Below are 16,013 nucleotides of genomic sequence, written 5' to 3'. Positions count from 1 at the left end.
TATTTTATTTTTTAAGTTTCCTCCACCAGCTTCAACAGAAGGTTAGATAATAGACAATTTCAAATGTCTTAAAAATATGAAAAGGAGTTCGAGAAATAAAATCAATCATTTAATTTTTAAGACCTGCCCTCTCACAGAACTGACTCTTAAAAACACAAGGCATGAATTTATACACAGGTGACCAGCACCAATTAACGCAAAAAGGGGAAAACACGTACACAAATAATGGCCATTACACAAAATAAACATATATATATCAACATCATATACACACATAAACAAACACAGAAAAATAACACTTTGTCAAATGACTTCACTTTATAAATTATCTTCCGATGTATAAAAATAAGAGGAATAGTCTTTAGAGCCCCACCCCGGGCTGAACAAGGAATGGTTGCGACTAGAGCCTAGGCCGGAACATTATATATAGGGCCAACGTTTCCACCCGAACCCCTTTAGACGGTACACCAGCACACGAGACTCCACCATAGCAAACGGAATGGTAAGAATAAACTCAAACTATTCGTTAAAGAGTGAGCGAAAGTTTAAATAAAGTATATTAAACCCAAAATAACGTTGTTGTGAATTGTTTTTACTTACTGCAAACTAAATTGACATTAAACACCTCAACAAACTAACCTGACTGAGGCTCTGTCAACATCTGTTACAGCGTACACATAACCAGTGGTGCCACCATAGACATCATCATATAGGTGTATATGTCTATGCCACGCTATCATTTTGATATTAATAGTTTTTAATGACTCATCATTACACTGTTATTCGATATTCATGACACTGTTATAAAATAATTTGACAGAGTATTGACACTTAATGACATGTTAATGACAAATTCAACTTGTACCACTGTAGTTTAGGTCAAGAAATATGTTCATGACACTGTTATAACATAATTTGACAGAGTATTGACACTTAATGACATGTTAATGACAAATTAAATTTATAAAAAAATCATGACATTATATTAGCCTAATGACAGCCAACGTCAAAACCAACCACATGACAGTTTAATAATAATAATAATAATAATAATAATAGTAATAGATTTTATTTATAACGCACTTTTCATTCCGAAGAATCTCAAAGTGCAACAAAGGGAAAAAATAACAATACATGAATAACAAGTAAAAATGACATCTCAACATCATGCCAGACGCTGATGACGCTAGCCTGGAGCAAACTTCAGCCACCATGCAGTTCAAGCCCGAGGGAGACCACCAGTGAGCAGCCGACACCCAGAAGAGAGAGCAGCCGCAGCGAGCAACATCAAATGTCCTTCAAACCAAAACCAACCACAGATTCAAACAAAAACAGAAGAGAAACGGTGAAAAAATGGCAAACAACGTCCTCTCAGTGGCTGCCAGCAATCAGCAACAGTCCCAATTGTAGCTCTGACTGTTAGACTAGTCACAAACATAAGAAAATAAAATAAAATCTAAATTTAATAGTAAAGTTAACATGATTTGTGGGTGGAGAAGCGGCGAACAGACAACGCCAGCGTCCTCTCCCCCACGTTGCCTAGCAACTAATGTAATGTAAACCCAAAAAGCTAAGTAGTTTCTTAAATTTGATAATTAATCTGCTATGTCATTTCATGTCTGTTTATGACAGGTTATGTTGTCTTGGTAATGTCAAGTTGTCATGACAAAGACACTGACAGGTTATGTTGTCTTGGTAATGTCAAGTTGTCATGACAAAGACACTGACAGGTTATGTTGTCTTGGTAATGTCAAGTTGTCATGACAAAGACACTGACAGGTTATGATGTATTGGTTTATGTCAAGTTGTCATAACAAAGACAACTCCGAAATGTCATCATTGCATTAAAAATGACATAATTAACCGAATGACACTTAATGACAGTTTTCATAAACATGCATAAAAACTCCTTCATATCCATGACACGTGTCATGTCATGATTATGAAGGTGTCATGTCAGTCTTATGCACACCCCTTCAAGTAAAGTGTTACCAAGTTTTTTTACAAGAAATGGCTCATTTTAATCCCACCAGCTTTTGTGATAATGTTTCAGTGAAAAACTAAACTTTCAAAAAGTCTTCTAATATTCACAGCTTGGTAAAGCCCATTGAGTCAATTTTTGCAAAGACATAAGTGTTGTCACCTTGTCATATGAGCTTCACCTGTGACTAATAATGGATCAATTAGGTCTCAAGTGTGTATAAAAAGAACCCCAGTACGCTAGACCTTCACATCAACTGCAACTAGACCTCTGCAAACATGCCTAAGATTCACCCTGAGACTAAAGTTTTGATTATCATGAGGCTGATGACCAGATCCACTGCTGATGTGGCAGACACCTTCAATGTGTCTCAGCGTCAAGTACAGAGGATAAAAAAAAGATTTGAAGAGACTGGAGACGTTTTTGACAAGCCCAGGTCAGGCAGACCCCGCAAGACAACTGCTCGAGAGGACCGTTTGTTGGCTCGAAAATCCAAGGCCAGCCCATTTTCCACTGCAGCAGAGCTCCACGAGACCTGGTCACCTGAAGTCCGTGTCAACCAGAACAGTTTGTCGGATTCTGTCTCGAAATGGCCTCTATGGTCGAATCAGTGCCCAGAAGCCAGCACTAAACAAAAGACAATTGAAAAACCGTGTGGCATTTGTCAAGGCCCACAGCCTGCTAAAAGGATGGACGCTGGAAAAGTGGCAGAAGGTGGATTTTCAGATGAATCTTCTGTTGAATTACACCACAGTCGCCGCAAATATTGCAGGAGACCTACTGGTGCCCGAATGGATCCGAGATTCACCCAGAAAACAGTGAAGTTTGGTGGCGGAAAAATCATGGTCTGGGGTTACATCCAGTATGGGGGTGTGCGAGAGATCTGCAGGGTGGAAGGCAACATCAATAGTCTAAAATACCAAGAAATCTTAGCTACCTCTTACATTCCCAACCATAAAAGAGGCCAAATTCTGCAGCAGGACGGTGCTCCATCGCATACTTCCATCTCCACATCAAAGTTCCTCAAGGCGAAGAAGATCAAGATGCTCCAGGATTGGCCAGCCCAGTCACCAGACATGAACATCATTGAGCATATGTGGGGTAGGATGAAAGAGGACGCATGGAAGACGAAACCAAAGAATATTGATGAACTCTGGGAGGCATGCAAGACTGCTTTCTTAGCTATTCCTGATGACTTCATCAATAAATTGTATGAATCCTTGCCAAACCGCATGGATGCAGTCCTTCAAGCTCACGGAAGTCATACAAGATATTAAATGTGGATCTCACAGCACCACAACTTAATTTGCTGACATATTTTTGTATTTGCTGTAAATTTGTTCCATTTCTGTATAGGCGACAAAACTTTTGTCTTGCCAAAATTTGACCTTTCCGTCTTGATTAAATGATAAATATTCAATATTTTCTGTGAACATTATTTATTTCAGTGCATTAAACATCATTTGGGAGGGTTTTAGCTTTTCATATGAGCTATTTCTAACACCAATTAATTAATTAAAAGTCAGGTTAAGATCAGGTATTTCTAGAAAATAGATAAGCGACAAGACTTTTGTCAGGGACTGTAGTCATAACCGGAAGAGCGGATCAGTGCGAGCGCCCCAGCGACTGTGTCCCGTCATAATAAAGGTCCCGGTGTTCGCGAGCCGTGTGTTTGTGTATCAATCGCTCCAGCGGCCGTGCTCAGCTCCACATCACTCGCTCCTGCTCTGCTTCACTACAGTAACGTTAATAACCGCATCCATGAACGCGATTTCTGCCCGAGTCCTGTTTCCCACCGGCGGTGAGGTGAAGACCACATGTCCCAAGATGCTGCGCTCACACTTGGCGTCATCAAACGCCTTTGTTTTGAATGAGCGCCCGCCAGTGGACGGGAAGTTGCATAGTGCACCTTTAAGATCAGTTCTCAAGTAAATGTACTTAGTTACTGTCAAGCAGGTAATCTAGCGCTCGGAAAGCGTTCCACCCCTAGGGGCTGCCATTGCTAACTAAGCCATCACCTGCTGTTAGCATCCCATTGACTCCCATTCATTTTTGAGTCACTTTGACAGTGAATAACTTTACATCTGAGACGTTTAAAGACTCCATTTGTCCATTGTTTATTTCTAAAGAAACACGACAATGCATAAAAGGCTCCGTTACCTTGTATCTTACACTATCGCCCCGCAGAAGCTGTTTTTGTAAAAATAGGCTAACGATTGCGTCATAACCAACGCGACTCTGACGCACAGTTGAGAAATTACCGTATAGACCTGAGGAGACGCTCGCAGGCAATCTTTACTGTCTATGAGACAGTCGGGGGGACGTGGAGACAAAGTCTGATAAAGTCAAGGGGGAAGAACGGGGAGAAGCCCATAGAGAACCAAAAGCAACGGGAGAAAATATTTAAACAACGTGATTCAGCTTTCACTTTCCACAACTACTAGAAGACCTACAGCTGTCAGACAGGAGGCTCACGTCACATCTACGTCCTCAAGCTCAGTCTGAGCCGGCGCAGTTCGCTCCGCCATCAGGAAGTGAGTGCCCCTAGGTTGACTTCATTATTTCGCCGTTGACGTCAATGGGAACGCTCGGTCCATTTCTTTTACTGTCTATGGTTACTGTCCACAATGAGCAGCCAAACATCAAACATTTCTATTTGTAGTTGCAATGTTATAATAACTTCTAAAAGTGTAGTTTAGTCTGAGTGAGATCGGCCTGTTTTGTTGTTGATGGAGTATCTGAACCTCAGGCTCCGCCCTCTTCTGGAAAGGGGGGCGGAGACCAGCAGCTCATTTGCATTTAAAGAAACACACACAGCGTGTTTTTGCTCACACTTGGAGGCAAATTTGACGCTTTAATAAATGATCTGTGGGTATTTGAGCTGAAACTTCACACACACACACACACACACACACACACACACACACACACAGGAAGCAGAAAGCTAATATATCAGACAGTAGTCACATGTGCACAAATGCAATCTGTGGCATCGTTTATTGACTTATGATGCACAATATTCATGAATAAAATAAAAAAATCTCATCTGTGATAATGATAAATGCTTTAACAATGGTAGCCTTCAATCTAAATAACATTGGCATTAACAGCAGCTACAAAAATTTAGTCTGACATTGGCAACAAAGAAAGAAAAATCAATGAAATATTAAATGTATTAGCACAAAGCATGTTATGGTATTAACGAGATATGATTCGATATTGTTCAGATTCTGTCACTCTTTATCGTATGTACAATATTAAATCAGATACTCGTTGGAGATGTTTAATGAGATTGCTCTTCTACAGACCTTTATCAAAGAAATTAAGCTTTTAAATAAGACTTCAAAAAAGTACATTAGGTCGCTATCCTGACAACATATTCAAAGCCCAGAAACAGTTCCCCTAAATAAAGTTAAGACACCAATCAAAACACATTAAGTGAAATCAGACCAATCAGATCACAGTAAGTGAAATCAGACCAATCACATCCACAATGAAGCTCAGCTCACAGATGCCCGTTACTTCTTCTCCTTCTTCTTCTCCTGCACACACACAATAAACTCAAGATGGAATAAAAGAGGAGGAAGCATTGATGTAGAGGGAAGTGTTGCATGATATACCAGGACTAGAAAAGCATCACACACACAGACGCTCTCTCTCACACACACACACTCAGACGCTCTCTCTCACACACACACACACACACACACACACGTTTCAAATACCTTCTCATTCATAGAGAGGATGATGACGAGCTTTCTGAAGATGGTCACAAAGTCCAGGAAAAGGTCGACACAATGCCTGCATTTAAAACACACACACACACACACACACACACACGAGCTGTCAGCTTTAAACCTGACTCACATTTCCCTGCTGGCTATATATGCCTATATAATTGTGTATGTGACAAATAAATAAAACTTGAGCTTTAAGCACGTGTGTATTATCTCCATCATATACAGCCGTTATCATCAGCTCTACACCCACCAGATGTAATCTTTATCTCCCATTTCTGCCTTCTCAATAATCAGCTGCGTGTCGAACAGCACAAAGCCACACATGATGGCCAGCCCCAGATACAGATGAGCCTGAAACAGAACAAACTCTGTTACACACACAGGACCTAAACCTACCCAACACACACACACAGCCCCTAAACCTACTCATCTCACACACACACACACACACACCTTGAACACCAGGGCTGAGGCGAAGAACATGTTGCCGATGGAGAGGAGCAGCAGCACAGTCAGGCCCGACATCAGAGAGCCTGCAGGAAGAGAACTACAGGTCAGATCACAGCCGGACTACAGGTCAGCGGATCAGCACAGGGGTCAGGGGTCAGAGGTCACCTCCCAGGAAGAGATAGCTCCTGCGCTGGGCATAGAGTGCGCTGAGTGTGAAGCAGCCGAAGATCATGGATGTGCCAAGGAACGCTGTCACGATGATGCTGAACACATGAAGAAGAACACACACGCAGTCACGAGGATGCTGAACACATGAAGAACACACACACACACGCACACACACACACACACACACACAGTCAAGATGATGCTGAACACATGAAGAAGAACACACACACACACACACACACACACACACACTGTCACGAGGATGCTGAACACATGAAGAACACACACACACACACACACTGTTAACACACACACACACACACTGTCACGAGGATGCTGAACACATGAAGAACACACACACACACACAGTCACGATGATTCTGGACACATGAAGAAGAAGAACACACACACACAGATAACACACACAGTCACGATGATGCTGAACACATAAAGAACAGTGCACACACACACACACACACACACACGTCACGATGATGCTGAACATGTGAAGAAGAACACACACACACACACACACACACACACACACACGCACACACACACACACACACACACACACACACACACACACACACGTATAAACACACACACACGTATTTATCATCAGGATTTGTAATCGATGCCTCGAGAATATGAGTGAATCGTTAGGACACTAAACCCTCTGATCTGGGATCATTACCTGGGGTTGATGCTGATGACGTAGTCCATGAGCGGGCCGAGTCCAAGACCTGTAGAGACACAGATTAGGGGTCAGGGTCACAGACGGCCGTGATACGGTCAGGGTCACAAACGGCCGTGATACGGTCAGGGTTAGGGTCACAGACGGCCATGATACGGTCAGGGTCACAGACGGCCGTGATACGGTCAGGGTTAGGGTCACAGACGGCTATGATACGGTCAGGGTTAGGGTCACAGACGGCTATGATACGGTCAGGGTCAGGGTCACAGACGGCTATGATACGGTCAGGGTTAGGGTCACAGACGGCCGTGATACGGTCAGGGTCACAGACGGCCGTGATACGGTCAGGGTCACAGACGGCCGTGATACGGTCAGGGTCACAGACGGCCGTGATACGGTCAGGGTTAGGGTCACAGACGGCCGTGATACGGTCAGGGTCACAGACGGCCGTGATACGGTCAGGGTTAGGGTCACAGACAGCCGTGATACGGTCAGGGTTAGGGTCACAGACGGCCGTGATACGGTCAGGGTCAGGGTCACAGACGGCCGTGATACGGTCAGGGTCAGGGTCACAGACGGCCATGATACGGTCAGGGTTAGGGTCACAGACGGCCATGATACGGTCAGGGTCAGGGTCACAGACGGCCGTGATACGGTCAGGGTTAGGGTCACAGACGGCCGTGATACGGTCAGGGTCACAGACGGCCGTGATACGGTCAGGGTTAGGGTCACAGACGGCCGTGATACGGTCAGGGTCACAAACGGCCGTGATACGGTCAGGGTTAGGGTCACAGACGGCCGTGATACGGTCAGGGTTAGGGTCACAGACGGCCGTGATACGGTCAGGGTTAGGGTCACAGACAGCCGTGATACGGTCAGGGTCACAGACGGCCGTGATACGGTCAGGGTCAGGGTCACAGACGGCCGTGATACGGTCAGGGTTAGGGTCACAGACGGCCGTGATACGGTCAGGGTCACAGACGGCCGTGATACGGTCAGGGTCAGGGTCACAGACGGCCGTGATACGGTCAGGGTCAGGGTCACAGACGGCCGTGATACGGTCAGGGTCACAGACGGCCGTGATACGGTCAGGGTCACAGACGGCCGTGATACGGTCAGGGTCACAGACGGCCGTGATACGGTCAGGGTCAGGGTCACAGACGGCCGTGATACGGTCAGGGTCAGGGTCACAGACGGCCGTGATACGGTCAGGGTCACAGACGGCCGTGATACGGTCAGGGTCACAGACGGCCGTGATACGGTCAGGGTCACAGACGGCCGTGATACGGTCAGGGTCACAGACGGCCGTGATACGTCAGGGTTAGGGTCACAGACGGCCGTGATACGGTCAGGGTCACAGACGGCCATGATACGGTCAGGGTCACAGACGGCCGTGATACAGTCAGGGTCACAGACGGCCGTGATACAGTCAGGGTCACAGACGGCCATGATACGGTCAGGGTCAGGATCACAGACGGCCGTGATACGGTCAGGGTTAGGGTCACAGACGGCCATGATACGGTCAGGGTCACAGACGGCCGTGATACGGTCAGGGTCACAGACGGCCGTGATACGGTCAGGGTCACAGACGGCCGTGATACGGTCAGGGTCACAGGCGGCTGTGATACGGTTAGGGTCACAGAGGGCCATGATACGGTCAGGGTTAGGGTCACAGACGGCCGTGATACGGTTAGGGTCACAGACGGCCATGATACGGTCAGGGTTAGGCTCACAGACGGCCATGATACGGTCAGGGTCACAGACGGCCGTGATACGGTCAGGGTCACAGACAGCCGTGAAACGGTCAGGGTCACAGACGGCCGTGATACGGTTAGGGTCACAGACGGCCGTGATACGGTTAGGGTCACAGACGGCCGTGATACAGTCAGGGTTAGGGTCACAGACGGCCACGATACGGTCAGGGTCACAGACGGCCATGATACGGTCAGGGTCAGGGTCACAGACGGCCGTGATACGGTCAGGGTCACAGACGGCCCTGATACGGTCAGGGTCACAGACGGCCGTGATACGGTCAGGGTCACAGACGGCCCTGATACGGTCAGGGTCACAGACGGCCATGATACGGTCAGGGTTAGGGTCACAGACGGCCATGATAAGGTCAGGGTCACAGACGGCCATGATAAGGTCAGGGTCACAGACGGCCATGATATGGTCAGGGTCACAGACGGCCATGATATGGTCAGGGTTAGGGTCACAGGCGGCCATGATACGGTCAGGGTCAGGGTCACAGACGGCCATGATACGGTCAGGGTTAGGGTCACAGACGGCCATGATACAGTCAGGGTTAGGGTCACAGACGGCCATGATAAGGTCAGGGTTAGGGTCACAGGCGGCCATGATACGGTCAGGGTCAGGGTCACAGACGGCCATGATACGGTCAGGGTTAGGGTCACAGACGGCCATGATACAGTCAGGGTCACAGACGGCCATGATACGGTCAGGGTTAGGGTCACAGGCGGCCATTATACGGTCAGGATCAGGGTCACAGACGGCCATGATACGGTCAGGGTTAGGGTCACAGACGACCATGATACGGTCAGGGTTAGGGTCAGAGACGGCCATGATACGGTCAGGGTTAGAGTCACAGGCGGCCATGATACGGTCAGGGTCAGGGTCACAGACGGCCATGATACGGTCAGGGTCAGGGTCAGAGACGGCCATGATACGGTCAGGGTCACAGACGGCCGTGATACGGTCAGGGTCACAGACAGCCGTGAAACGGTCAGGGTCACAGACGGCCGTGAAACGGTCAGGGTCACAGACGGCCGTGATACGGTTAGGGTCACAGACGGCCACGATACGGTCAGGGTCACAGACGGCCATGATACGGTCAGGGTCAGGGTCACAGACGGCCGTGATACGGTCAGGGTCACAGACGGCCCTGATACGGTCAGGGTCACAGACGGCCGTGATACGGTCAGGGTCACAGACGGCCCTGATACGGTCAGGGTCACAGACGGCCGTGATACGGTCAGGGTCACAGACGGCCATGATACGGTCAGGGTTAGGGTCACAGACGGCCATGATACGGTCAGGGTCACAGACGGCCATGATAAGGTCAGGGTCACAGACGGCCATGATATGGTCAGGGTCACAGACGGCCATGATATGGTCAGGGTTAGGGTCACAGGCGGCCATGATACGGTCAGGGTCAGGGTCACAGACGGCCATGATACGGTCAGGGTTAGGGTCACAGACGGCCATGATACAGTCAGGGTTAGGGTCACAGACGGCCATGATAAGGTCAGGGTTAGGGTCACAGGCGGCCATGATACGGTCAGGGTCAGGGTCACAGACGGCTATGATACGGTCAGGGTTAGGGTCACAGACGGCCATGATACAGTCAGGGTCAGGGTCACAGACGGCCGTGATACGGTCAGGGTCACAGGCGGCTGTGATACGGTTAGGGTCACAGAGGGCCATGATACGGTCAGGGTTAGGGTCACAGACGGCCGTGATACGGTTAGGGTCACAGACGGCCATGATACGGTCAGGGTTAGGCTCACAGACGGCCATGATACGGTCAGGGTCACAGACGGCCGTGATACGGTCAGGGTCACAGACAGCCGTGAAACGGTCAGGGTCACAGACGGCCGTGATACGGTTAGGGTCACAGACGGCCGTGATACGGTTAGGGTCACAGACGGCCGTGATACGGTTAGGGTCACAGACGGCCGTGATACAGTCAGGGTTAGGGTCACAGACGGCCACGATACGGTCAGGGTCACAGACGGCCATGATACGGTCAGGGTCAGGGTCACAGACGGCCGTGATACGGTCAGGGTCACAGACGGCCGTGATACGGTCAGGGTCACAGACGGCCGTGATACGGTCAGGGTCACAGACGGCCCTGATACGGTCAGGGTCACAGACGGCCATGATACGGTCAGGGTTAGGGTCACAGACGGCCATGATACGGTCAGGGTCACAGACGGCCATGATAAGGTCAGGGTCACAGACGGCCATGATATGGTCAGGGTCACAGGCGGCCATGATACGGTCAGGGTCAGGGTCACAGACGGCCATGATACGGTCAGGGTTAGGGTCACAGACGGCCATGATACAGTCAGGGTCACAGACGGCCATGATAAGGTCAGGGTCACAGACGGCCATGATAAGGTCAGGGTCACAGACGGCCATGATATGGTCAGGGTCCCAGACGGCCATGATATGGTCAGGGTTAGGGTCACAGGCGGCCATGATACGGTCAGGGTCAGGGTCACAGACGGCCATGATACGGTCAGGGTCAGGGTCACAGACGGCCATGATACGGTCAGGGTTAGGGTCATAGGCGGCCATGATATGGTCAGGGTTAGGGCAGGACTCTACATAGACATAAATAAGACATACTCTACATTAGGCATTTACGCCTAAAAATGAGTGCGTGCGACTGTGAAAAAATATTTAGGCGCAGAGGTGCGAGTGACCCGCTCGATTCTCATGAATGAATGTGTAATACAATCGTAATAAAAACTACAACTCCCAGAGTGCATCAACAGTGAGAAACTGATAGGCTACGTTTCCTACTGCAATCAACTGCTTTTCATATCTTTAGTCAGCAGAAGATGTGCAAAAAATTGTGCGTCGGACTACACTTCAAACTAAGGTTATTTACTAAGTGAAACAGGTGTGACGACGCCGCCACCACTTTAGTTACCAGACCCCTCGCGCTGATGATTTACAGCCAAATCAAAATGAACTGGAAATACCACATTTGCATCATCATAAACACGCTCAGAAATTAGCGGATGCTTGGGGCATAAATGCCATCAAAAAATTATTTATTAATAATACATTTAAAAAGCCCTTGAGTTAATCTTTATCACACACTGTCACTGTCACTTTTTATTCAATATTCGAATATGCATTCGAAGATGACATGAAATATCCGTAATCGAACTATAAATAAACTATCCGGTTTTTAAAGTGCCATCTAGCGCAATTTTTTACTGTCGGTGCGTTTACATGGAGCACTGTAATCGGTATTATCGATATGTAGATTTTCAAATATATTCAAATGCATTGCTTGATATTTGATATCCGTTCAAATTAGATTTTTTTCAAAACGCCCTATAATGAGCCCTATAATGAGCCCTATAATGAGCCCTATAATGAGCCCTATAATGAGCCCTATAATGAGCCCTATAATGAGCCCTATAATGAGCCCTATAATGAGCCCTATAATGAGCCCTATAATGAGCCCTATAATGAGCCCTATAATGAGCCCTATAATGAGCCCTATAATGAGCCCTATAATGAGCAAGTATATCATGAAGATTTTTTTCCAAACAGTGTTTTTATCTTATCCTGAATCACTGGTACACATAAAATAAGTTATTCCCGCTGCGGATTAGCACAGTACCTGCGCGACTCACCACAAACAGAGAGAAGTAGATCCGGCTGCAATGTTCTTCCGCATGCGGTTCTGTTTACGAAGCGCCAGAGCACCCACAGTTACGGCTTGCTATTGCTCCGAGTATTGGTGTGGTACTGATCTTGTACCAAAATCCAATAGACAAGTTTATATTCAGTACCAACGTTTTAGCCACAACACTGTCGATTTGGTGAAAACCAAAGCCACACCAGAACTGATTCGCATCTCTAAGCGATTCGATTCAAATGAATCTGTGTTTTGAACTATTGACTTTCCGCCACCTACTGGTGGTTTTATTTTCATATTTATACTTACTCATATTTTAGACATTTGTTTTTATTTAAAATATTAAACTTTTAAAGTTTAATTTATACATATTTCTAAATTCAAAAACTTATATGTAAAACATTCACACAACATTAACCCATGAGCTGCTTTAAATGCATAAGTGTTTGAGTGAATGAAGTGCAGTTCTGCTTTCTGTGTGTGTGTGTGTGTGTGTACTCTAAGAAGTTAATGATTTTTTTTTTTTTAGCTTGTTTTAAACTAGGTATATAATGGTTGTTTCTAAGTATGTGTTATGTTTGACCTATTTCAGGGTTTTCTGCTGCAATATCCTGCCTTGTCAAACCTTAAATAAACCTAAACTCTGTAAATATGCACAAATCCCCCTTCAGATGAGCTTCTGGGCCACTTCTGCAGTGTAAAGATGGGTCGCTTGATGCACATCTCATTTGATTGGAAACAGCCTGATTGAGTCAAATTGTTCTAAATGAAATTATTGTTTAAATTAACATTTTAAAACCAACCTTTCTATTTTAAAGGTGCACTATGCAGCTTTCGTCCACTGGAGGGTGCCTATGCAAAATAAATGCATAGTTTGATGACGCAAAGTGTGAGCGCAGCATCTTGGGAGATGTGGTCTTCTCATCACAGCCGGTGAAAAATAGGACTCGGGCAGAAATCACGCTCATGCATGCGGTTATTAACGTTACTGTAGTGAAGCAGAGCAGGACCGAGTGTTGTAGACCTGAGTACAGCTGCTGGAGCGATTGTTAAACAAATTCCCGCCCCGCGAGCACCGGGACTTTTATTATGACGGGACGGGACTCATTCGCCGGCCGCCTGCACAGATCCGCTCTTCCGGTTATGATTTTGAGGTAATGCAGCTCTGTTTATCATATTAGATACATTTAAGTGTGTTTAAAACGATGTTATGACGTTTGGATATTTTACTGCAAAAATACTACATAGTTCACCTTTAATTTAAGAAATTGACAGATGACGCATACATTAAATAAGATTATAAAGCATTGCTCTTATGATGGTAAAACTGCCCCGGGGCATGAAGAGGACCAATATCCTCCTGTAATGGGGAAGTTATAATTGGAATGTGTTTAATGGATTAGATGTGCTCCTAAACTTTTGACTGTGCTCCTATTTTTTAAAAAATTAGGACCACAAGTGCTCCTCAAGGAAAAAGTTAGCGTAGAGCCCTGTAGGGTCAGGGGTTAGGGGTCAGGGTCACCTGTGAAGAAGGCGAACGCTGCCAGGATGGTCAGCCTCTTCTTCTCTGTCTGAGGGCTGTGTGGAGTCATGGCCAGCCATCCCATCATCGCCAGAGAGCCGAGAATGGAGAGCCCACCCTGAGGACACCAGCAGGATAACACCATTACTGATCTGTGTGTGTGTGTGTGTGCCCACCCTGAGGACACCAGCAGGATAACACCATTACTGATCTGTGAGTGTGTGTGTGTAATGAACGCTCTGTGTGTGTGTGTGTGTGTGTGTGTAATGAACGCTCTGTGTGTGTGTGTGTGTGTGTGTAATGAACGCTCTGTGTGTGTGTGTGTGTGTGTGTGTGTGTGTGTGTGTGTGTGTGTGTGTGTGTGTGTGTGTAAGGCTGCATTAGTGAGTGTGTGTGTCAGACCTGCAAACTCCTCAGAGTAAAAAAGGTGACAGTGCCGGGGGGGAGTGTCTGTATATATATATATATCATAGACTATATATAGCATTTATTTAATTAAAAATGCAGTAAAAAACGTAATACAATGAAATAATATTCTGATGTACATCATCTGTTCGCTAAATGAATATATAGTAAAGTGTGATTTATTCCTGTGATCAAAGCTGAATTTATCATCATTTCTCCGGTCTCCAGTGTCACTCATCATTCTCATATGAGGATCTGATGCTCAACACACACTTATGATTATTATCAGTGCTGAAAACAGTTTTGCTGCTCATGATCATGCTGCTTCATTTTGCGGAAACCACCAAACCATTCAAACATCTGTGGTAAAATTAAAAAAGAGAGAAATTAATACCTTTGTTGATCAGACATCGGCTACATTACATTGATCACAAGTGATATTTTTAATATTACAAAAGATAATTTGTTTAATAAATGCTATCCATTGAACCTTCTCAAAGAATCCTGAAAAATAAAGTGTATCATGGTTTCCACAACATTTTTAAAGCAGCACAACTGTTTTCAACACTGATAATTATCATAAATGTTTCTTGCTCATCAGATCCTCATCTGAGAGTGATTAGTGAAGGATCAGTGACTCTGAAGACTGGAGTAATGATGATAAACTCAGCTCAGATCACAGGAATAAATCACGCTTTACTATATTCACACAGAACAGGCTGCTTTCATGTGTAATGGTATTTCACAGCATTACTGTTTTAACTGTATTTTGGATTAAATAACTGCAGCTTTGGTGAGCAGAAGATAAACATGAGCTGTCGGTTAGCACTGCATTATTCATATAGGCCTACTTTATAGTCAATCAATAGCCTACATTGAGATGGCTCATATGTAATATGTCAATATATAAAGCATATATATTGTCGCAGTCGTCTGATTGTCGTCGTCACGTTTCATCACTCATAGCGATTGCTTTCCTTCAGCTGCAGCTCCAGCGCGACAGTGAGTTTCTACGAATCCGCTTCTGGGCTTTCTGTGAGAGCGCCTCCTCATATTTAGATACCAATAAAATGACAGGTCACGCATAGATTATTTCTCGTCTCTGAATTTAAATCTTGATGTATTTATCATGTATTGATTGTGACCTCAAGAAGCGCGCAATCGAGGTAGAGAAAGCTCCCTTTAGCGTTCCTGTTAGCTTGCCCGCCCTCGCGCAGGTAACGCCGGTTCATATCCCGCTCGGAGCGGGTCGACTAGGATCAGGGAGACCCAGTAAACGTGCGGAGGATGAAAGTACACTTTATTAAAAGTGCAGGACACGTCCCGTAATCTACGCCCATGCTTGAACTGAACACTGAGCTTGCTTCCGTCCCTCCGTCAGACTCGCGTGGTATCTCGATAGCCAGGCGTCTCATCCAATGGCGAGCTCAGTTGACGCTGTGTGCTTCAAGATTCTGACGCAAGTGAGCTAAGATTCCGATTGGCCCAGAGAAATGTCAGTTATAAGAATTATCCAATAGCGTTTCGCAGAACTGTAGACCCAGTGTGTGTGTGTGTGTGTGTGTGTAAGGCTGCATTAGTGCGTGTGTGTGTGTGTAAGGCTGCATTAGTGCGTGTGTGTGTGTGTAAGGCTGCATTAGTGAGTGTGT

The 16,013-nt window shown here is 46.2% G+C and overlaps 2 protein-coding genes across 4 annotated transcripts in view; one reads left to right on the top strand and one right to left on the bottom strand.

Annotated features, from left to right (window-relative positions):
- Positions 1-4,951: 4,951 nt before the first annotated feature.
- The window catches only part of tegt (testis enhanced gene transcript (BAX inhibitor 1)), an 81,794-nt gene continuing 70,732 nt past the window's right edge, over positions 4,952-16,013 (bottom strand). For all 3 annotated transcript variants that reach the window (XM_067431121.1, XM_067431120.1, XM_067431122.1), the window contains 7 exons: positions 13,960-14,077; positions 7,037-7,085; positions 6,337-6,434; positions 6,175-6,254; positions 5,972-6,072; positions 5,707-5,782; positions 4,952-5,523 (listed from right to left, as the gene is read on the bottom strand). In XM_067431121.1, the coding sequence (XP_067287222.1) occupies positions 5,500-5,523; positions 5,707-5,782; positions 5,972-6,072; positions 6,175-6,254; positions 6,337-6,434; positions 7,037-7,085; positions 13,960-14,077 (546 nt within the window). In that variant the 3' untranslated portion in view covers positions 4,952-5,499. The remainder of the gene's footprint in view (positions 5,524-5,706; positions 5,783-5,971; positions 6,073-6,174; positions 6,255-6,336; positions 6,435-7,036; positions 7,086-13,959; positions 14,078-16,013) is intronic.
- mettl1 (methyltransferase 1, tRNA methylguanosine) overlaps positions 6,859-16,013 on the top strand; it is an 88,223-nt gene continuing 79,068 nt past the window's right edge. The window contains exon 1 of the mRNA XM_067431119.1: positions 6,859-6,877. The gene's annotated coding sequence lies outside the window, so the exon portion shown is untranslated. The remainder of the gene's footprint in view (positions 6,878-16,013) is intronic.

Source organism: Pseudorasbora parva, chromosome 22 (assembly GCF_024679245.1).
Source record: "Pseudorasbora parva isolate DD20220531a chromosome 22, ASM2467924v1, whole genome shotgun sequence".
NCBI lineage: Eukaryota > Metazoa > Chordata > Actinopteri > Cypriniformes > Gobionidae > Pseudorasbora > Pseudorasbora parva.
This window is presented reverse-complemented; position numbering and strand designations above follow the sequence as displayed.